We start from the raw sequence: 24,569 nt of genomic DNA, 5'->3' as shown, positions 1-24,569 counted from the left end.
TTGCCAAATGAACACAATTTACTGAAAGTAGTTTTGGGATATAACAAGTGGAATTTACCCATCTTTCCATCCACAAAATATTTGATCCAATAGTGCCTTTTTCAAGGAATATTGTTAACATCATTCCTGCTCTGTCCTAAAAATAGCTGCATTTGTAACATGAGTCACTGGCAGTTTTGAAATGGCAGTGCACTATGCTAATAACAGGTGAATATTATTATTTTCAGTTGACAGGAGGTTCTTTTAAGAGTGCTTTGTATGTAGCTCATTTTTAAAAAACTGTGGTATTAAGAATCCACTTTGAAAGGCATTATAAGAAAACCTGTCTTAGGTGGTAGTTTAAGATAAACAGAAATGCCTAAACACCTGCAAATCTTACTATATCTGAGATTACAGTGATTCTGAGTTCAGATGTGTATCATCAGTGCATATTTTGAATTCATACCTTAATTGGGAAATAGAATTTCACTGGGAAACTTCACAATGTGATTCGCTCCAGGAAAGGTTCAGCTTGTTGCTTGAAATGAGTTGATATTGATGCATGTTTACAAATAGCTCAGCAAGCCTGGAGGTCACAACAGTTGTACTCTTTTCTGGCTTCCTTAAAAAGAAAATAAGGAGAACAAATGGAATTTTGTTTTTATTCTACACAGGGTAGACTGGTGGAAAATTAGTCAAAGAGTGGCACTTAACACCAAAACTTTCTTGATTAATAAACCAGAGAAAACCTCATATAATATTTCAAGATCTTCATGTTGATTTTATTTTAATATCTCTTAAGATTTTCAAGTTCCCCAGATTGACTTTTACAAAGGACATTTTAATTTGTGGGCAGATATAATTCTTCTTTTGCTCACATTTATAGAATGATTGTAATCTCCAGGGAGTCATTTAGATCAATCTTTGTCAGCTAAGAGATTTGATGGGTGTGTGAGAGGCCTGGCCTTTCATAAAACATTTCAAAACAAAACCAAAACAAACAAAAGCATATTTCAAGCAACAGATTTTTGCCTGCTGTCAGGAATACATTTTAAGAATCACTTTCAAGTTTCTCTTTAATAGTATGCCCACTTAGGGAAACCATGGAGTGCTACTAGGTATATTAGTGAAAAAGACTGCAGGTGCTCCAAAATAAGTCCTGGAACACACTACCTAAATACCGCAGTAAACTTCTATATGAACTATGCTAAATTATGACATAACCCAGTAGGAGGGCAGAGTAGTAGAGTGACGAATATATGAGGCTTTGGATTCAAACTGCCCAGAATTTGGCCACTTACCAATCATGTGACCTCATACAATTTGCTTAACATCTTCAAGTGGTTTGTCATGAAGATGAAATATATGAACACACCTGCTCATTAGGGTTGCAGTCCTTGCTTATTATATATTTAGAGAAACAAACCCAAAATGATGTTTTTTTCAGTAATTAAGGACTTTTTCCTCCTTAAGTGGTAAACATTCTTTGCACAGAATAATAGAGTATTTTTAGTTTCAAATTTAAATTTTAATATGCATTATCCAGCATTTAACAGTGCTCTTGGTAGATAATGATCACAAAATTATTATCTAATAGCTACCTTTTATTCAGTACTATTACATGCCAGACATCTCAGTTATTCCCAGTGTCAAATAAACTTGCAAGGTAGCTAATGTTATCTCTATATATTATTGAAGAGACCCCGGATCTTTGTAAGTGTACCAAATTTTCAATCAGTGGTAGAGACATTTTTTCCCAAGAGTGTTCCATTTACTAATGCTGGAAAACTAATCACCTCAAAAGTTAGTGGTGTCAAATAATTATTTTATTATGTGTGTGACTTTTGTGGGTCAGGAATTCCGATAGGGATAATGAGGGTGGCTTGTCTCTGTTCCAGGATATCTGGAGCCATAGCTGAGTGTGATATGAATGGCTGGGAACTGGAACACCTGAAACTGCAGGATCCCCTTCCAAATGGTTTCACGGGATTTAGCACATTGGTGGGAATGGCTGGGAAGCTGGACTCAGCTTGGACTAGCCTTTCTAGCATGGTGGTCTCAGGGTAGTTGCACATCTTACAGGATGAGTGGTTTTCCCTAGAGCGAGGGTCCAAAGAGAACTAGGCTCTGTTGGAACCAGCCTGGGAAAACACAGAGGAGCTATATATGGCCAGCCCAGATTCCAGGAGAGGAGAATTGGGTTCTACTTCTTGATGGAGCTGTGGTAAGGTAACTTGTCAAAGAGCATGTAGAATAGGAGATGCTGTTGGGCCACATTTGCAGTAAATAGTCTGCTCTGACACTGGAGTCTAGCTGCAAATCTGCATTCTTTATTGCCTCCAAAGAACAAAGACAACTACATATCTTCTTTCTTTAAGAACTTTGAATCAGTTATTTAAATAATGTTTGGCTAGGGAAAAAACTGCCCTCAACCAACACATAACTTTAATGATTGGTCGCTTGTATGGGGTTACTCTAGATTTGGAATCAAGTGAACTCAAGAACCTAACCTGTCTACAAATAGAAAACATTTTTCTTTCTCCCTCTTTATATATAACCTTAGGTCATTTTTGGTTTATAGTCTCACATGATCAAGGATCAAACTGATTGAGAATCTGGACTCTAATTTGCTACTTCATTTTGCATGCTAAAATTTTAGCCTTTTTAAGAAAGTTTCATATGAGTCCGACAAGGTGATTTGTATATGAACATGAAAATGTTAAAATTCCAGACAGGAGCCAAGTTTTGTAGTGCTAGAAAGGTTTTAGGGTTAGAGGTTTTTTTGTTTGTTTGTTTTTTCCTTATTTTAATAACATGATTTTTCTCCTGATAATTGCCCACATATTGAATCACAGAATTGTAGTACATTTAGAGTAGAAAAGATTTTTAAAGTAATCCTGCCCAATTAAATTCATTGCATGGATAAGAAAAATAAGGCAAGACACAATATTAAAGACTCAATACACTGTATTCAGCTGTAGTATTTTTGCAGGGTGGTTTTTCAAAATTTCCTATAATATTGCAGATAACTATCTCTTGGTGCTTCGGAGACTGTTGAAATACTCTCTGGTATGGAACATTAATTGAAGAAGTTAAGGACTACATGTGAAATAGATGTCTACTTTTTATGAGATTACTTATCATCCAAGATTTCATTTTTCTTAGAATTTAAAGAATCTTGAAATAGACTTATATATGTTGTTAAGTCTGTTAAGTTTTAGATGTTTATCATCAAATTTTACATTGTTACCATAGCTAGTCGTTAATAATCAAGAAAAACTTCTTTTTCTTTAAGTGGCTCCATGATAGGGTACTTTAAAACAACTGCTTAATTTTAAGTTGAAAAACAATTCCAAAAGTCTGTGAAAGCCAGCATGTAAGTTTCTTAATTTGATGCTAAATATGCATATAAATTTCATTAGGTCAACTTATTACTGCATTCTGGCTTTATTTTTCAAAAAATTAAATTTACTTATCAAGAGACTGATTTTTCCTATTAACTTATTACTGCATTCTGGCTTTATTTAAAAAAAAATACACTTATTTATCAAGAGACTGATTTTTCCTTAAGCAGAATTTCATCCTCACATGTCAAAGGCATGGACAGTTAAATCATATCAGTCTTCAAAGTACTGAAAAATAGACAAGGACACCTTTCCTTACCCTTTTTTGCTCCTATATTTGTTTGGGATTTTGAGACATTAGTAGACCATCAATTTCCTGTTCTATTGTAGTCTTGCCTTTGGCACTGAAAACTACTATTAAAAAATAAAACACAACAATAAACCCTACAAAAATGAAGCACCTTTGTTTCCCAGAGAACCAGGAAAAAAAAAATCTAGACCATTTTTGTCTCTACCAGCTTATTAACAGTTGTGAGATTAAAAGTGATAGTTTAATGAGCCATGTTTCAAGATAATGTCACTAATACTGATTCTGTCCTTTCAAAGTATATATGTATTAGGCAAAAAGATGTTAAACAATAGAAGTTGGGACCCCAAGTCACATATTCTCTATGCATTAAAAGGCACACCCACAAAAGATCTTAAATTTCCATCAAAGGGAGTTTTATTTCTGTTATGTTTTAGGGTCCCTAAACCAAATGTTCATCATAACGATTAGTGCTTTGTGAATGCAACCTGGAGTCTATTCCTTGCACCAATAGGTGGCTTAAAGAGAGATAGAAATGACCTCTCCCCTCTCTCCTATCTTTTCTTATCCAAGAAGTTAACTTCATTTAAACATATTCATTGATTTCCTAGCAGGGAATAGGCACTGTCCTGGTACAAAGTCAGCCAGTCAGTCTGGTGGTGAGAGCAAGGTGATGAATGAAACAAACGGTTTCTCTTAAACAAATTAATGAAATAATATGTATGTATGAAGTGCTATACAGGAGGAAATACATATTCAACTTCCGCAGGAGGATAGAAGAAGGGCTGTCATCTAATGAAGCTTCCTAACAGGGAACTGGTAGGGGCACTAGCTTGCCAAATTTATCCTTCCATATTTACTAGGGGTGTCTTAATAATGATCGTAGGTGACTGGTTGGCTGTCTTCCATCTACTCTGATTATTTTTAGCTACCCTAAACCCATCACAAAAACTTTTTAGTTGCTTAGAGGCAGATCACCCACTCCTAGTCCTGGCATGGGTTTTATTCTTACTGTTTTTTCCAAATAATCAAGTTTTCCAAATTGTAATCTTACCTTTTTTTACCAAAGAGTGGAAAGGGAACAAAGTTCAATGTAACAAACTCATCACAAGTTTACAGAAATACGATTAGAAGTTAGTATTGAGAAATAACAGTACCCATTAGATAATATTAGTTACCATCAAATGCTAGCAAAAGCTTTTTATTATAGTACTTGATAAGAAACAGCAGTCATTAGGGATGATGATGTCTTTCTTTTTTTGTCTAAATACTAAAACATGCTTTAATAGCAGGGCTTTTGCTAAGCCTTGTGTACAGTGGTTTTATTTGGGGGAAAAAAACACCGTATGTTATGGTATTTAGATGATAAATTAAATTTCCACCAAATTTTCTATGATAGAATTCTGTGACACGGCTAAAGTGACCCTTTATTTGTAAAGAAAAAAGAATATATAGTCTTCTTCTAAACCGACATTAAACAAGTCCAAGGGTGCAAACAAAATTGTCGTGGATTGAAAATTTGTAACCTGCTTGGCACTTTGGGACCACCAGAATTTTCCAAAAGTTTGGTAAAATTGATCTGCACTTTGGTCATTAGAGTTGTTGCATTATGTATTTGGATGGTTACCTAGGGTCATTTATGTGCTTAAAATCAGGTTGGCACACTTTTTTTTTTAATCTATGAATGGGCCTAACAAGTAGGACCCTAAGTTGTATTGTTGCCTACTTGATTAACCTGGATTTTAAAGTAGGTGCTTCTCTGATATTCCACTTGACTTTGTGTAGCACAAGCACACAGTGTCTATACTGCTTGTCACTTTAGAAAAGACACATAGTTGTTTGCCATAAATATTTGTTTACAAGTGAAGAATGTTAGTTTGGATATTAGTTGTTTGAAAAAAGAGGTGGTCATTTTAATTACTGAAATTAGAATCTGGATTCTTCTTTTGGCTGCCTTTATTTCTGTTTACATCTCACAGAATAGTATAAAATTCCTGCAATGCTGATGGATTTAGGTCACGATGCAACTTAGCCAAGAAAACAAAGTTTAAACTCCCTTAGTAATGGTTCCTGTTTTCCACTTCATTTGCCACATGCAGACTAACTTTAAAAAGTTAAGTATATCATTTGATACCTCTGGAAATATTTCGGCTGTTAGTCTATAGTTTCCTTCCTTTTATACAGAATAACAGCATCGTTTTGGTTCATTCTTCATAGGTGAGGCTATAGCCCTACTCTCCAAACTCAGAAGTATGTAGCATTAATTTCAAAAGAAATTCTTAAATTACATCTGATGAAAATAATGAAATGCCATAATTTCTGGCAAAGTGAACTAGTGGTGAAAAAGACAGGGTCTTTGGTGAAGAGATGGATATCTTAGGAAATATGGGTTTGAAAAGTTATTCTGTAATGGCTTTTTTTCCTTGAATAATAAACCATTCCACTATTTCCACTTTCTGATGATAAAGTGGAATTGGCAATGCAGAGTTCTCTGAGTTCTTACCAATATAACTAAAATAAACTTAAAGGTTTTGCTATAAATGTGTCCTACAAATGAATAAAGGCATTTAGAAGAATGGAATGTTTGTTGGGAATGAGGGAAATCCTCCAGTTCGTGGGGGTGAATAGGGAGAACTTGGGGACGGCTTGCAGGTTAGTGTCAATATGATGGGAAAGATCACTCTTCTAGGTTGAAGAGTGAATGATTTGATTACAGTTATGGGAATCAATTTGGTTAATACAATATTCTTTTGGAAAATTCACTATTCTTTTGGACAATTCACAGGTGAAAATGTAAGTGCCTGTCTGGCAAATTTGAATATTTGAGTAAGTTATTAAAATCAGTATTTTAATTTGTGATGAAAATTATAGGAAAACTGAGAACCATGCATTAAAACATTAGAATACACTTAGGGAAGTACTACCCACCTTAGTTGTGGGAGTTGAATTTATAAGGTTAAAAATCTGTTTCTTCATTGATTTTTAATTATATCAGTTTCCTAGAAAAAAATGACAATTGAGTGCTCGGGGATTAGATACAGTAGACCCAATCTCAGCATATAAACAATACCTACAGAGGTAAATAAATTAGCCAATGTTTGACGAATTAAAGGGTTTGAAATGAGATGGGTGGAGGAAAGCTTTAGGCACTGGTATGTGCATTGACCTTGGCTCAAAAGTGTGGAAAATGTATCATCATTTAGATTTTGCCTTTCCTGAAAATCAGAAGTAAATTTTGACCATGAATTCCCCAAGGGAATGTGAATTCTCTAATTTGGCAGTTATAATGTGGCCCATAGAATTTTCATAATGCAGTGGCAATTGCAGGCCAGTCTCATGTATTAGACTGTAAAGTAAGTCAGCACAATTCTGCAGAATACTAAAGCATTTATAGACATTGGAAACTCTGGCACTAGCTAATAAAAATACCTTGAAAGAGGACTTGAATTTAGTTCCTGAGTTGCATATTAATGTTGGACTTGGTGTTAGGACATAAGGACTGCCCAATTTTTATTCTGTAACTTCAGAGAAAATATAATATTGCATTTATGTGTATATATGTGTGTGTGTGTGTGTGTGTATTTTTTTTCCTTCTTTGCCAAAATACTCTTTAAGTGGAACCTGACGTACACTGTGGCAGCCTCATTTCAGGTTTGATTTCCATATCTAAAACATCCCTTTCAGCCCATTTGAGCCCTAGCTAGTTTATGGACCAAGGATGTACATTATTTCCTCAAAACCAATCATCGCTTGTTCTCTCAGGTCTTAGAAACCAGTCAGATTTCAGATCAGCTGGCGTGACATTGAACAATGACCAGTTTTAATTGTGCAGAGCACTGCAATTTGTAAAAAAGCACATGGCCTGTGATGTTCTGCAGGGCTGGTTTACATTCACTGCTCCACTACAGTATCAGTATATCATTTATAGAAATGTATAAAACTAATGCAGAGTAATAAATCTCTAAGGACTCTTAACACTTCATCTGACTAAATACTGTGAGGGCTATAAAATTGGGGAACTAAGATTGATATAGAAATTAATCAATTATGAGAACTTAAAATCGGTTTTTTTTGAAGAAATGGACCTAAAAATTGAGAATTTCATGACATTTTAATTTGTTTTACAGACACTGATATGGGATAACACATATTTGTGGCATGCAAACCTTCTAATGGGAAAAAACATTTGTGTAGAGTTTTCTGGTCATTTATTGTAATATTAATGTAAAATTGCCCAAGTCCTATAGTATATAACAAAACATTTTATATGTATATATTCTTGTTAAATCTACATTTGGTAGATAAGTAAATATTTATTTGTATGAACATGAATCTTAGCCTATTTTAACGATCATTAGTAGGTATCTATAAAAGTATTTTTTATCTTTTTCTATTCCCCATCTCTTAGTCTTGTTCAGTAAAGAGGAAAATGGTATCAGGCCGATTTACATGGTCCCTGACTTTAACTCACCTGTAATGCAGGCCCTAACATTTGGACAATAGATTCTTGCACTGTTCTCAGCTCCAAAATGCCTAGTGTTGAACCTTGAAAACTGCCCCAGGCCTCCTTGACTATGGTAGCCATATCTTTCAGCTTACTGACTGATATTCAGCTGGTCACAGAGTTAAAGCTTTGGTCCTGGGCAACCTGCCTGAGTGAATCATTCCAAATGAATATAATGACAACAATCCCCAAACTTGGCACCGTCCACCAGAGATACAGCCTCAATACTTCAGTCTAAGCCCCAGGTTTTGGCCAGGACAGTGGCAGACATATGTGGCCCAATTCTAGACTCTCTTGGAAAATAAAATGGCTGTTCTCTTTGAGCAAGCTTAGCTGTGGTTGTGGACCAAAGGGAAGGGTGGCAATATCACAACAGTGGAGATGGTGGTGATGCTCCTTTTTGGCTTTATGTCTAAAGTGACTTTCTCACTAACCACAGCCTCAGCACTAAAAATTAATACAGGACATATAGAAGAAAATCAGAACTGGTTGTTTTCATCTACTTTTTAAAAACTATTTCCTCTGCTGCAAGAAGTTCCCTTCCAAATTAGGTTCTAGTCCCTTTTAATACCTGTTACTCTCCTGGTGACTTCTATTGCATTTTATTGGTTTCCCATACGAAATAAAGTATTACTTTTTAAAGGAAATTCAACATTATGTGAGATAAGGATTTTTTGCAGTTTTATATTGCTTGCTGGATAAGCATCACTTTGCACTCCTGTATTACTCACTTATCAAATTGACTTCATTATGAAATTATTATTATTGTCTGAGAGGTTTTTACCTAGAAGTAAGTTCAGCATTTTAGAATGGTAGATGAGATATAGACGTGTCAGCAAACTATAGCCTGAGGGTCAAAACCAGCCCACCACCTGTTTTTGTAGACAAAATTTTATTGGAACACAGCCATGCTCATCCATTCAGATACTGTCTAGGGCTGTTTTCATATAACAAGGCAGAGTTGAGCAGTTATAACAGAGATGACCCACAAAGCTGAAAATACTTAATATCTGGCCTTTTATAGGGAAAGTTTGCCAATTTTTTGTATTAGTCATGTTTGTTACAAAATACAAATAAATACATATATTTTAGCTATTCTTTGAGGATATTTAAAGTAAAGAAAAGTGAACAGAATTGTTTGATTTAGGATTGAAAGTAGAAATAGTCAAGTGTATGGTATTTTATGCCTGTTGGGCTGTGTGCAAGAGCTTATTGGAAAAAAGTAATTATTGTACTTTTATTTCTAAGGTATTTTAAAAATGAATGAATATTTAGTTGTATCTTGATTTAAATAAAATTGATACTTTCAAAATTCTTATTACTTTAAAATAAATTGGAGGAAGTTGCTAAAAGTAATACTCACTTTATGAAAGTAATAGTCCAACTAGAAAATGTTCAGCATAGGCTCTCTTAAAGTTTCCAGGAATTTGATTGATGGCTGAATGGATTGATTTCATTATTTTCTTTGTATCTCAAACTCTTTGATATAATGAAAATTTGATTTATTATTCAGAAATTTCAACTTACAACTTTTCAGAAGGGTTTCTGTTATGTTAAAGTACAATAAAATTGTTCTATGCATAAACTTTTTCAAAGAAATTTAGAGACTTCCAAATGTAAGGCTTATTTTTTTGTTTTTTTAATTCAAAGTTACATGCTTTTATGGAATAAAAAAGGCCATAGTATGGCTATCCTTTTAAACTCTAGTTGAAAGTCAGATATACTTTTGTTTGAACTTACATGGCTTTGTTACAAATAAATGGCATAAAAATACTCTCCACTTTCTTGTGATTCATCTTTATATTTTAAAAAGTTTGGATTTGTTCTGTTTCCCCCTTGTTTGTTGTTTCCTGAAAATGCAGTGCAAGTTCTAGTTCAGTGCCAGCTAAATATCCAGAATTTATTAGGAGGAGAGGATATGGAAGGGATGCTTGAGGCAAGATTATACAAGTATAAATAAAAGAAGAAACTCTTGAGACATTTAGGTTCCTCTACTTGTCCCTTGTCCTGCAGAGGCAAAGAGTGCACTTTAGAAGCTTTCTGGAGGGATAATTTCAGAGTACAGCATCAAAATATCATGAGTTCTTGACTTTGGATAGACTGCACTGCAATTTAACCATGGATTAAAGTCTATTTTTATTTCCTGCACATACATTAAAGTGAGGGCCAGAAGAGGCAGCCTAGGACTTCCAAACAAACCCTACGGAAGAGTCAGTAGAGTGTTCTCCACAGTATCATTTTCTGTGATGCTTCCTAAGCTGGATAGTGCTTTCATATACTTACTCTGCTTCTTCTTAGAGAATATTCTACTAGTATGAAATGGAAAATGGGCCAATTTTCTTTCATACTCTTTCTAAATCTTTATTTTGTAGGAAATGATAAATGCATTTCAGCGAGGTTTATGTTTCATTCAAGGCAAGGGAGACTTTTAAAGTATCTATGTACAGAGGCCTACACGTAGTAAGTGGTCAGTGTATGCTTACTGTCTCTATGTGTGAATGAAGAAAGGGGCCGAAGAGTCATTTAGAGTCCATTCTGACACCCTGGGAATACCTAATTTCAGAAACCATCTCTATGGTGGTAAATACATCAGTAAGGTTACAATGAAATGAAAACAAGGAGAAAAAAACAAACAACAAAAAATCTTCCTGATGCTAATTTTCTGGGGGAGTTGTTTAAGTGAGCGGGAGAGGGAGAAAGGCAAATAAAAAGTTGGGGGTTTTTCTGTGCAGAGAAGGAAGTCTTTCTAAGAAAGGACAGCAGTAAAAAAAAAAAAAAAAAAGAATATACTACAGCCACGTGCAATAGGATGGATGAATAATCAAAGACCTAAAAGCCAGACACAAAAGAGTTTATACCTTTTATATACAGTTTAAGAACAGGCAAATCAAATACACGGAATAATGTGGGTCAGTAGCCTGGCTGGGAGGGTGATTATTAACTAGGGAGGGGCATAAGGGAAGCTTCTGGGTGATAGAAATGTTCTATATCTTAATCTGGATGGTGGTTACATGGGTGTGTAAATAAAAATAAAAATCCATCAGTTTCCCTATTTTCTATACTTAAGATTTGTGAACTTGATAGCTCAATAGAAAATTAAAAATAATGAAAATAGTTTATGGAGGGAACACCAAATTTAGCATGAATGCTTAATAGAGTCCTTAGAAGAAAAGCATGGCAAACCTGTGGTCTAAAAACTGTGCTTATTAGCTTAACATAGAAGACTTTTCTGAATAAGGACATTTATAGTAATTTTTGTTGCAAAACATTTCCAATCCCAAAGGATGCTTAGTATGCAGTAAAATCACATCTGTTTAGCTGCAGCAAGGTGACGGCTGCTGAGCATATTTTACTGCTTAAAAAACGCAATGCCTTTCTTTTTTCTTTCCAGATTGGCAGATTGCTACTCTGGCTTTGCTCTTGGGCGGTGCTGCCATCATTCTCATTGCATTCCTGGTGGGTTTGATTTCTATCTGCGTGGGATCTCGAAGGCGCTTCTACAGACCTGTTGCTGTCATGCTTTTTGCAGCAGGTAAATATATTCATTACTTTCAAAACAGTGTTAAAATTTCATGAAACTTTCTGCCATCCTCCCTTCTCATGCAGAAGCAGTATGTGTCTGTATTACATACAAATCAAGAGGCATTTGTTATAAGTTAAGGTAAATTGGCTAAAGGTTTATCAGAGTATCAGTTTTCAGTGTGTTAAGCATTTTACAGAGCACAGTGGCAGTTTCTAAACTTCTAACTAAAACATGAATAAATAATAGTTCTTGACAGGGCTGCCTTAGGAATTGCAGCAGATGTATTTACCAACAGTCTTTCCTCACATCCAGTATTTGTTTTCCTTCTTTTACTGCCCCCTTCATTATCTTAAGGCAAAATTATTTTTTCTGACATAAAACTGAAAAAAATTCCACTCTATGTACCTTTAAAAGTATAAATCTGTTTTGAAATAAACATGATTATACCGAAAAATGATAACATATAACATGAACCATCAGACAATTCAATTGTATGAAGTCAATGGCATACTCGTTAATTTAGCACCATCTTTCTATGAAGCACCACTTGGATTAAAATATCAACCAAGGTAAAATGGAAATTTTACTAAAAGTCAGGGAGCTATTTAGAAAAGGGGCTTATAAGACTAAAAAGCCCAGTACATTATTTGATGTGAGTTTTATTTTCATTTATAAGAATGTTTAAGGATAAACTCAAACTGAAATATTCTTGTGGTGCCTTCAATTTACCCTGTCAGTCATACCTGATTTGAATACTGTAAAATAAGCCCCTGTGACTGTCAATAATGAATACACTGACAGAACCATCTAGCCTGTTAGATGGGTTTTTTAAAGTTGTTTAAAGATGGGAATAGATGAAATTTCTCAGGATTTGAAGGGTCAGTTGATCTAAAAATATAAAATCAGAAGTGTACTGCTGCCCCCTGCTGCTTGTATTCATCTTCTTATACCCATGAAGACTGATCACAATGCAAGTATCATAAAAACAAAGGTCCACAGGACTGAAAGAATCTAGAATTAAATCTAATTCCAATCTCTTAAGTGACTTGCTCAAGATTATGTGGTAGTTACTGGTGGACCTGGGGCTGGGAGGCTACTGAATCTTAAACTAGTGGTTCATTCACAGCTGAATCCCTCATTCATTCACCTGTTTATTGAGTCCCTATTACAGACTGGACATTGTATTGAGACACCTATAAAACTGGCTAAATAGCACCACAAATACTTCCTAACAGAATAGAAAACACTATTACAAAAAATATTTTTAAGTCTTAGCCAGTGACCACATATCATTATTTTGTTGATCTCAAGTGTAATAAAGGCCTCTATTGTGAATGATTTAGTACAAGAAGATTCTTCTTAAGATTCCATCACTATTCTCCAGTATATTTCTCAGTTCATGGATTTGCCATGGTTATTTTTCTATTTTCAGAATGAAATAACTTAGATATTTTAGTTGTAGTGTAAGTTTGTCTTTGCAGCTAGGATTTATTAACGTAGTGCTTAGATGGTCAATTATAATCAAATTTCTTAATAAATTATTCTGAAATAATATACCATTCTTTAAAACTGGAATTGGGTTTTGAATAATTTTAGAATATTCAGATATTTCTTATTTATGAAGATAGAGATATTCTAGACATTCTCTTGTAAGTATCTAATATTATTGTGCTACCTAGTTACTATCCCATTTAGCCTTTAACTTGCCCCATAATGGCATATACAGAATCTATAAAGAAATCTGCTGTTTATAGCACCTATTATAAACATACTTAGAAAAATAACTGGAAGTTCCAGGTTTTTTTTTTTTAAGTTCTGTGCTTTTTTCCAAGTATAGCAAAATTTATGAAAATGTGAAAATAAATACTGGTTGAAACAGAAACATATTGCAAGTGAACATAAGTTAAAGATAAAGGATTTGGTCAAAATAAATATTCTGATTTAGCTCTAGCTGCTACAAATATTAGTAAATTGTGAAATAATGAGAGGAATCCCTACAGCAATATTCATATAGTGTTATTCTACCCTCTGAGACCTAAAATGAGCATTACACTGCTACACTGAAAAAATGTACATATGCTGAGATTTAATTTTACTCATTCTCTTTTTGACATTGTGCTTATGGAAGTTTTTTTTTCTTTTTTGAATAACGTTAGTTTAGTGTTCACTTTGTATATAAGCAAGGTAAAACTTACTGGCCATTTGAAACAGTTTATGTAAAGGTTTCTGTCTCCCATCTGCAAAAACCATTAAAGAGTTGTCTGTAGCTGATTTCTGGAAAAGATATTCATTACACATAATAATCTATTTATGAATGATGTAAGGTTAACAAAGTTCGAAAATCTGCCTACTTGAAATAATGCTTGCTAAAATCATGGTTGTTTATTTTGCTTGCTTATTAGGAAACATACTTACTCTAATTGGTTAGCTTGTCTCACCAGTTTAGTGATTTTTTATAAATGTGTATTTGGCGCCGGTTCCCTTTTTTACGAATCTTGGTCTGCATGAAAACAGTCTGTTTCTCCACTATTCTCAGAATGTTTTCTTCTCCAAATAATACTAAGCCTGATCTTTGTGTTCACACACAAAGGGGAATGATATTTATCTCAACAGAAAAATATTCTTTTTTTGCTTCTGCTGAGACATGCAGTACCTAAAATCAAAACAGATGTAGCACTACTACTTGGAAACAACTCTACATAGAGCTGCATCATTAATTCAGTACCATATGCTGTGCCTGGTACTTTGGGGCACTCAGTAAATAGTTGAATGAATGACGGAATGATGACTGAGGCATGTGGTTTATCATCTGATAGGGAAAAACAGGCATGGAAACAACTAGCTAACTGTAAATCAATTTTTCTTAAATCATTTCTCTCTTGGCAATTTATGAAGTAGCAAGTTTCATGTGACCACAAAACAACTCAAAAAAGCAATAGTTGTAAAAATTATTTTTTCATGTATTTGTATTTTCAGTCATTTAACAAGTATACATTGGATGCCTGTAGTTTGCAACTACACTATCTTGGTGTTAGACATATACTTTTAAGGGTTTTTACTAAAAACTGATGATTAAGTCTTATAAACATAGCCAAACACATTTTAAAGGTTTTTAATCTTCTCTTTTTCTCTGAGGTCCTTGATTTTAGGGTGGGCTTGTTACCTGCTTGAATAGCTCGTAGAAGAGCTAAGAGATAGCCATCACTGTAGCCCCTCTAAAACATTGTCCCATGTTCCACAACTCTTCCACTTACTAGTCCTAGAAATCTAGACTTCAGAATGAGATGTTATCTATAATAATAATGTTGATAATAATAATTACCTGAGCACCTACCACATGTCACACTACTAGACCTATAGCACATGCTGTCTCTGCTATAACAAACTTAAGATTAGATATTTGTTTTCCTCATATTATCAGTGAAGAAGAAGGCTCAGAATGGTTAAGTAATTCCCCGGGGTTGTCCAGCTACTAAGTCGCAGAGCCAGGGTTTCAATTCAGGGCATCTGTCTGACTTGAGAGTTCAAGTGAGGATTCACCAGTCATCTTTACTTGGGTATGTATAACACATAGAAAAACGAGAGCTGAATCAGCCTTGAATTTTGAATTCAGCTGCCAACTGTGTACTGCAGTTGGAGTCCATCCTGTAATTCCAGTTATTTCATCTCTTGAGAGCAACAGCAGAAGGAAGGCAGCAACTCAACGTGTCATAAAGACCACAAATTGATCGGTGCGGCATGACTGAAGCTTAGCACATCATGAAAACTGTGCACATGTCCAGTATGGTTGACTATAGCATATTTTTTGTTGTGTAGCTGACAGTGACAGATAATATATGATGAGATTCTCATACTTGGCATCTAGTTCTCAGTAGTAAGACTTGATGAAATTAGAGGGGTTGCCTCTTTCTGGGTCCTTTTCTTTTATTGTCTGGTTTTGTACATCTTTTCATGCCCCACTGAGACTTAGAATGATGGTTTCCTTTTTTTCCCCAAGGCTTTTAAGACAAATTGCAGAAAATTTTGAGTCTTTCATAATTCAGATTTTAAATAGCAGAATGCTCACTAGTTGTATTATTAAGGATAGTTCCTTTCTGTTATATCTGCAGAAGGCCCCCTGTAAATGATTGTTTATGTGCACTGGGGATTTTTTTTTGTGGAGGGAGAAAGGGTTCTGATTAGAGGCTTGTGTTTTGTAGCCCTCCTCACCATCCTGTCAGGCCCAGTGAGATGGCTGGAGGTATTTCAAGTCTAGATTTTGACAGAAAAATCAGTGTTCAACTTACATGTTAAACTAAAAATGTGTTCATCTATTCACAGATCTTTATCCATATCAAACCACTGTTTGGTTAGAACAATTTACAGTATCACCACCAATAATTCATTTCATATGTACTGTTTACTTTTAGTAATTATAAATTTTAAAAGAATAAAAATTGATAGCTTCATGTTAACCTTTAATGGACAAATGTTTTTTATTCTCCAAATGATCGTTTCCTGTAAATTTGATATTTAGGGGACTTAGCTGGTAAGTTCTGTCAACTCTGCCTTTAAATTATCTTCTAAGTCTGTGACTTCTTATATACTACCGTTACTGCCTTAATTGAGGACATAACTCTTCCTCAAGTGGAACAGCCCAGTTCCCAGTTCCCATTCCCATATGTTAATGTCTGAGTTAAACTGTCTATGTGACTCTTTCCTTTCCCTTTCCTAGAATCTAGCTACTCTGTTTTTCTTTTACAGTCCCACTCCTGTCACCTTAATCATCACTGCACAAAGGTATCCATGCACTGACTAACCTCCTAGGGGCCCGTCCTTCTCTAGTCTGTCTTACAAACACATGAACTATAGTTCTGAAATACACATTTGGTCTTGTCACTTGTCCCTTTGGTTTCCCCAGAGGGAGAACCTGAGACAAGGAATCAAGTGCAAGTACTTAATCTGGGAGGTAAAAGAAGGGATGCAGAAAGTGAGACAGGGAAAGGAAGGCGGCCAAAAAGTGTACATTATCAGACCAGTTGTTGCTGTAAGCAGTTGGAGCTTAATCTTCCTGGAAAAATTCTGGAAATCAGTGTAGCACACGCCCCTCAGAGTTATCTCACTGGAAGGACGAGGGAACTGGAGTATTTATAAACCAAATGCTAAGAATCTTTGATGAGGGCTCTTGGTGATGATGGAGAAACAGCAGTGTTAATTTCCCAGAACACCAGGCCTGCCCTACAGTTTGGCAAAGTAGCTTTAGTGACCAGAGAAACAGTCAGGCTAAGAAGTGCAGGTGCTGACAATTGGAAGTCAGGCTGACATGCACTGGAGTGATGAGGATAAGAGTGTATGGATAGGGCACCAACAGCATCTACAGTTAAAATGACCTCTAGGATGTCTACTTATAGAAACCAGTCTATTATTTTTATGATAATCTAAGCCTTTATAGTCTAAACTGGACATCTCCGTGTGATTGTGCCCTTCATTCTCCCCCTATGGATTTTCTACAGGCACAATGTCTTATGACTAAGCTTTATACAAACTGCTTCTTCTTTCTAGAGGTCTTTTCACTTTTCTCTTCTGACCAAGTCCTATCCATCCTTCAAGAACCAGTTCAAATGGTGCTTCCTCTCTGAAGCCCTCCCTTCTTTCTCCAGGCAAAAGTGGTGCTTGGAATATCATTAGAGCTCAGTTAACATGGATTATAAGTGAACATGCCTCTATTGCTTCTGTTGAACACATTCCTTTATATCTGTGTGTCTGTCTCCATGATAGAGTATGCAATATCAAAGGGCAAGCACCATGTCCTATGTGTCTTATCTCTTTCCCCTAGAACACAATGGACATCCAATAAATGTTTGTTGAAGTAATGAAATATCTTCATGTTAGAGAATATTAACTTTCCCTATCGAATGTTTTGAATATTTCCCTTAAAGAAAACTAGAAATAACACAAAAATTAGTACCTCTAAGTTCCTGTTATGCTTCTGTCCACACAATTTCATGGTTGGTAGTATTGTTGCCTCTTTTCCAAAAAGTAAGGAGGGGGAATAAAATGAACCTCAAATTCCCTTCAAATTCTAAAGTGCTACACAACTTTACCTATGTTGCCTCTCAGGTAGAGCACATAGAATGCCACAGACAGTGCCTATTATGTTTCACTGATTGGTGGTAAAGTAGAAACATAGTATGGTAGTGTTTTCTTGAGTTCTGGACTCTAGATTTGGCTTTTCCCTTTGCAGCATCTATGAAAGGCAGGGAGGCATTTTTAGCCTGCATCCATGTATTGTAGTAAATGGAGAAAATGGCAAATGCAGGATTATGTATTTTTCTCAATTTTGCTATTATGTACATTTTTCTCAGTGATTCAAAAGAGTAAAATAATTCAGAGGCATAAAGCATTTTATGGTAATTTTTATCTGGCTATGACACAATAAAGTTTCATCTCTAACAAAGCTGCTCAGGAGTGTAGAGGAGGCCAGTGTAGCTTCATGGAGCTGTATTTCTACTTTTCCGCTAGAGGGAAACTATGTCATTATATTATACTATGGAGGCCAACTATTTGCTAAATAAAACATATTGAAATGAATATTAAAAGCAAGCTAGGTAAACACCTTACTCCAGGGATGGGCTGATTCACAAAAGAGGCTGTATAATCCTTTTAAGAATATAATTCAGATCAGTTATTGCTTCTCTGCCCAAACTCCACTAGCCCATCATACTTAGAATAAAATCCAGACCCCTGACCATGATTCACAAGGCCATTCCTGAATGAACGTGCCACTGGCTATCTTTTCTGCCACATCTCATGCCGTTCTCTTTGCTCTCTGGTACTGCTGTACTGCATCTATCGTACCCTTACTGACGTTCTGTGTACCCAGTGTGCTCCTGCATCAGGAGTTTTGCATTGCCTGGGCCCTCTGCTCAGATTGCTGACTTCCCACTATATTGACCTGCACCCCTCACTTCATTCAGGTCTGTGCTCTAAAGACTTCTCCCCAGAGACACCTTCTTCAGCTCTCATTTAAAAGAGCAGCCTGCATCCCTCTGTCTGGGTCTCTTGCTTTCTTGTATTTTTACATCTCTTGGCAATACCTACCACATTCTGTGTTTATTTACTAATAATAGAAGACTGCCTAGCCATGAGGATAGCTACTTTTGTTATCAGTACCTCAAACTGTATCACTTTAGAAACATTCAAATATTTGTTGAATGAGTAAATTAATTTTACTATTCCTAATTCATGTTCATATTTCAATCATATCCTGGCAGGATCAGTCATGATTTGACTAGTGACCACAGTATAGAAACCAAAGGAGAAAAATGCCTTTTTTTTCTTTTTAACTTACTTAGTAACTTTGGAAATTTTTTTTCTGTAGTTCATGGTTGATAATAATTGATTTCTTGTTAGTTTTGAGACATTTAAAACAGGAAAGCACCCTTTCCCTCACAAAGGAACAGAGCCAGTTGAATTTTTTAAAATTAATAACACATTTAGCATTTACTGGCTAGAAATAGAAGTGTGGATTATATAACATGCTGTTAGTTGTTCTGACAACGACTTAAAACTTTTTCTGAGATGTTTAAACTGTAAACAAGGTGTGATTTCTAGTTTGAATGTCAAGAGATTCTCCTTTTATATTTATCCATCCACTCTCAATAGTAATGTGGAAGTATGTTAGACCAGTGCTGGCCCAGAGCAGTATTGAGCTACATGGCAAAAATGTTTGGAATTCTTATATCTGGATCAGAAATGTCACTTCATCCCTAGTCAGAGCCTTATCGAAAGTAATGATTTTGTGGAATCATGCTCTCATGAATTTTTTGTAGTTCATCAGTTTTATGCCAGAGATAGATTACTGTTATGTATACTTTCTAGAAACATTAATCATAATGGTAATAATGATATTTTACCATTTAGAGAATAGATGAATAGATGAGAGTAGATTTTAAAGCACAGAATTCCAGTTTTATCAAACACACTATCCATCATATTGTTTTTTTTAATGTAATAAACTATCATTTTTACTGTATCAAAGTTTATTCTTGTCTCCTACACCTTAATTATTCACATTTTTGTGGTTGCATTTTTGAATTCGGAGTATTTTAAAGATTAGTTAAATAATAATAATTTTAACTCAAAATGCATGTTATGTATCAGGGGTTGGCAAACTTTTTCTTTAAAGGGCTACATAGTAAACACTTCTGGCTTTGTGGGCCACATGGCTTCTGTCTGTTGCAGCTACTTAACTCTGCCACTGTAGTGCCACTGTATATAAATGGATGAGCCTGGCTGTGTTCCAATGAAACTTTTTTTCAAAAACAAACAGCAGACCAGATTTGGTAGTTTGCCAACCTGTGTCACATATTACTGTATCCTAGATTTTTCAGGGAGAAGATTTTCTGTTTCTTGAGGGTGGAAGCCATCATATAGTAGAGAATGAGGCAGAAGCATCCCATAAATTCTAGTTAAGTTGATTTAAGTAAAATAGAAATTATATAATAGTTGATCCAACAGAATGTTATGATTTTGAATAGAAGACATCATCTCTTGTGTAATCCAGTATCTCCCATGTAAACATATTCACAGGATAAATGCTAACTTCATTTTAAATATTTAAAAAAAAAACACCTTCCCTTTCTGATTAATTGGTTTGTTTAATTAAGTATGACTCATCACATTTCCCCTTTAGCCCTGACTGAGAACTAAGATTTAACTAAGGAGTAAGAGCTCAGTTTTGTGCTCTGTTGTGGTAGCCATTATTAGCTTAGGTTTTCTAGTAACTTAATTCTTTTTTGAAAGTAGGTAAGGAATAAATATATAAATGTCATCTGTTATATCTAATCAGATGTAATTCAGTGTGACTTCTTGACAAAGATGACTTTTGGGCCCCTTTTTAAAGATGAGAGATATGGACTGGATGAGAAGAGAAGAATAAGAATAGTTTTTGATCAGCATAACATAAGCAAAACCATCAAGGCAGGACTTGCTGGAATATTGGGCTGAGTTAGGTGATATTGAGAAGTGACAATGACGAAAGCACATCTTGAATTACAGGTTCACCAGTTTCATCAATACAAGTAAATTTGAATTCTCCAATTCCTCAAGAGTATAAACAAAAAACAAGGGTTTTAGCTGGTCACTATTTTGGGGAAGCTATTTACAGGTTTTGTATAGTGAAACAGTTTAGCTTAACTAGTAGTACTTGCCATAATACTGATAATTATATATGTGTCTATAAAGTGAGAATCACTACTTTGTATGCTCATATAAATTATTATATAGCACTAATTATTTCATCAAATACTATTATGGTGAATTTGCTAATTATTAATAGAGTAATTCTTCCTGTATTGTGAAATTGTGTTAAACAGAAAAAATTGTCAGTATTTAAAAGTTTATCATCTAGAATAAGCAGTGCTTCAAATTTTTTGGCTCTTATGTTTAATTGATTAGGAAGTAATTCTCATATATATGTATATTGATTTAACATTTTATTTCCTGTAAATAACATTTTCCTAATTTTGATTTGCTTTTCTTTCAGTTGTTTTACAGGTTTGCAGCTTGGTCCTTTACCCAATCAAGTTCATTGAAACTGTGAGCTTGAAAATTTACCATGAGTTCAATTGGGGTTATGGCCTGGCCTGGGGTGCAACTATATTTTCATTTGGGGGTGCCATCCTTTACTGCCTGAACCCTAAGAACTACGAAGACTACTACTAGAACCAATAGTCTCAAATTAAAAAAAAAAATCAACCATCCAATGAAAGGATTACATCTGCATCTTTTCTAACTCACTATTTTCTAAAACACTTGTGGAGCATCAAGCAGTTTGCTCAGTTGATTTAATATCTTTTGCCTTTTGGCTGTCAACATCATAACCAGCTTTTACATCCATTTTAGGGACCTGCACAAATTAAGAGAGCTGATTAGACATAGGCAAATGCTGCAAACTTTCAATATGTTCATGTCACTTTTCTTGACAAGTGAAGGGTCTGTATGACAGCAACCATTGTGAGAAACTAGTTGGAATGAGAAATGCCTGAATCTCCTATTGCCTGCAGGGGAGCAGCTGGCATAAGCGATATTTAGAAGTTCCTTTGCGCTGACAAGGATTCCACTGTTAAGAGTCCTTATCGCCTGCTTATCCCACCCAATGATTACACTGCCGTTGGGTATTCGCTTGAGTGAACTCTTGGAAAGTGAACTGCCCTTCAGCATCTAATGGGGGTTCTGAATGTAACTGGTTAATAGTACAAATTCCACCTTCAAGAATACTCTTTTTAATGGGAGTTTATGTTTTGGCAATCAGCATCTCCCTGGGAAGGGAGTTAAGACTTGGAGACATGTGCTTTTCATTATGTGGTTAGAAATTGCCTCAGTCATATTGAGAATGAGGAAAAATTGAGAGCCTCTACTTTCCTTGGGGCAACTAGAAAGGAATATGCATGAGTTGCTTTTGTCCTAAGTACCCTTTAAATCACTTACCAAACATTACAGCAAACAATTGTGCATATGTAACAAGCTTAAATATTTTTATAGAAGGTGAACCATTAGTACAAATGGTAATAAGTTGTTCCTTAGCCCTACACATGCATTTGCCTATTGCACATAAAATTAATATTTGCTCTAGTGAAGTGATTTGAACACTAACCTTGTATACGTTGTTAAGAGGCTTAGATCGGTATTCACACTTATTTACCGTACAAAAGTGCATATACCTTAAAGCTTTTGCTCTATGTTCTCTACTGTTTCACTGGAAAGTTTTAATAGAATTGTATAAGAAGAAAAATTGAAATGATATTAATCTGAAAATTAATGATTCTTCTGTAAGCACTGTAGTCCAAAAGAGAGTAGCAATTAGGATGATCATTTTGTTTAAAATTCATTAAAATAGAAGGCTGCTTTTTTTCAGGTATTTTAAATGTCTTCATTAAAATATAAAATAGCGATAGATTTATATAAATGTCTAAATGTCAGTAGAGGAGTAGAATTCATCTGGTTATCACCTGGTCCTCTGAAGTTAACTAATGGGCTGACTGATTTGTGCACACAATTATGATGGATTCATGGTAAGGGATTCATTTGTTGACTGTTCAAATGAAAGGAAATATCAATAATAGGGAGTAAGTTTGCAATGAATCTTACACTGCAAACTTACATTAATCCTGTTTAATATACAAATTTGGATAGTTTAATTATAAACGTATTTTTATATCAAATATACAGTTCTAATATAAAAGTTATAAATAATTATTTTTGTTAACAAAGACACTATTTGGCCCTCTTGCAGAAAGAAGCATTGGAGAAATCATTTAAAAGGGACCTATGTTCTATTGTATTGCAAAATCCCTTAAGAGCAAGACCACATCAATAGCATTTAATAATTTGCTTTCCCTCCCAAAGCAGAGTTCTGCTTTCAGCTTGTCTTATGAACTGTTGCCAAAAACAACAGAGAGAAAAAAAAAAACTATTTTACTATTCAGATGCTTTAAAAAAAAAACCTCTTATCTTGTGATTTTTCTATGGAATCACAAAATAAATTTGAAGAACCAGGCTTATTATTTTAGCAGTGACTGACAAAAGTGGTTAAATGTATCCTAGAGAGAAACCTTTATAAAAGTATATGATTCTACATAGAATCATAAGAAGCTATGAGTAGAAATTTTCCAGAAAGACAGTACTATTATGGAATCTTTTGAAGCAATTTTCTTGAGAAATAGTAAAATCTGGGCCAGACAGTCTTGCAGTTAATTGCATATTATCAGAGCAGCATGAGAAATACGATATTTGTTGGATAGGGTTTTCGGCAACTAAAAACTCTCTATTGTGAGAGATCTCTTTATTCCTGAATAATGGAAGAATAGCACTTTGGTGCTGACATCAATGAGGCACTTTTCTTAGTCCTAGTAGAGGATGCAGTGTGCTGTTAAACCAATATCACATCTCGAATCTTACCAAGTTTTCATTCTCTGTCAATATGACAAGCTGGAAAGTGACAGAATATGTTATAGGCTAAGGCACATGTATTTACAGTTTACTGAAAAGTAGATTTCTTATATAACTTTATCCCCCTTCCCAGTGAAAAGCTCTATGCTAATTTCTACCATCACTAATATTTTAAGTGTTTCATTACTAACAAGTTCAGTACAACATAAAAGTTGTCGTTGCTCATCCGAAATAGTGTTGTCTACCAGAATAAACACAAGTGAAGTTTTCACCCATATTAACATTATGTCTTTGCAGCTTTAGGTTTGTTTGATGTTTTCCTACCAGCAGAACTACAAACCACAAACCGATTGATAATCTTAGGGAGAGAGAGAGAGATACACATACACACATATAGCATAAAGTACTCAGCAGGGCTAGATATTTGGATTTCTTGCACAATGATTTAGCTTTTTGTAAGTTCAACATGTAAATTTTAAAGACATAAATATAGAGAGACCTATGTGTTTGAAATAAAAATGATATATATGGATTAGCATGTACCTGTATATTATTAAACATGCAATGAACTGACTGGTAAGTGACGTCTAATTGTATGGCTAGCAATGTAATTTATTCAGACTGTATTTTTGTACAGAGCAGCACACACTAACCTATGCCTCTGTGTCCTCTTTAATGCCTAAAACTGTGCCTAGAAATTTCATCTGTCTTAAAAAATAAAATATACTTCATGCTGTTTATGCTATTAGTTTCTCTACTCCTGGTCTGTATTTATTATTTTTAAATATATGACATGTTTACTACTTAAATATGAATTCATGGTATTCCGATTATTTTTTTAACAGTCCTCTGGGGGAACCTGTTTATCACTCCAGTGGTTTTGAGTTTGCAGTTTCACAATGAGTTCTTCATTTCATGATTTTTGTAGCTGACATGAAGTTATCTATGTGGAAAAAATGAAAATAAAAGTGGTTTCACTGA

The 24,569-nt window shown here is 34.8% G+C and overlaps 1 protein-coding gene across 1 annotated transcript in view; it reads left to right on the top strand.

Moving 5' to 3' along the window:
* Positions 1–24,569, top strand: part of TMEM47 (transmembrane protein 47) — a 28,175-nt gene extending 3,606 nt beyond the window's left edge. Inside the window, exons 2-3 of the mRNA XM_074358722.1 lie at positions 11,526–11,666; positions 21,184–24,569. Of these exons, the coding sequence (XP_074214823.1) occupies positions 11,526–11,666; positions 21,184–21,362 (320 nt within the window). The 3' untranslated portion in view covers positions 21,363–24,569. The remainder of the gene's footprint in view (positions 1–11,525; positions 11,667–21,183) is intronic.

The sequence above is a fragment of the Camelus bactrianus genome, chromosome X (assembly GCF_048773025.1).
Source record: "Camelus bactrianus isolate YW-2024 breed Bactrian camel chromosome X, ASM4877302v1, whole genome shotgun sequence".
Classification (NCBI taxonomy): domain Eukaryota; kingdom Metazoa; phylum Chordata; class Mammalia; order Artiodactyla; family Camelidae; genus Camelus; species Camelus bactrianus.
This window is presented reverse-complemented; position numbering and strand designations above follow the sequence as displayed.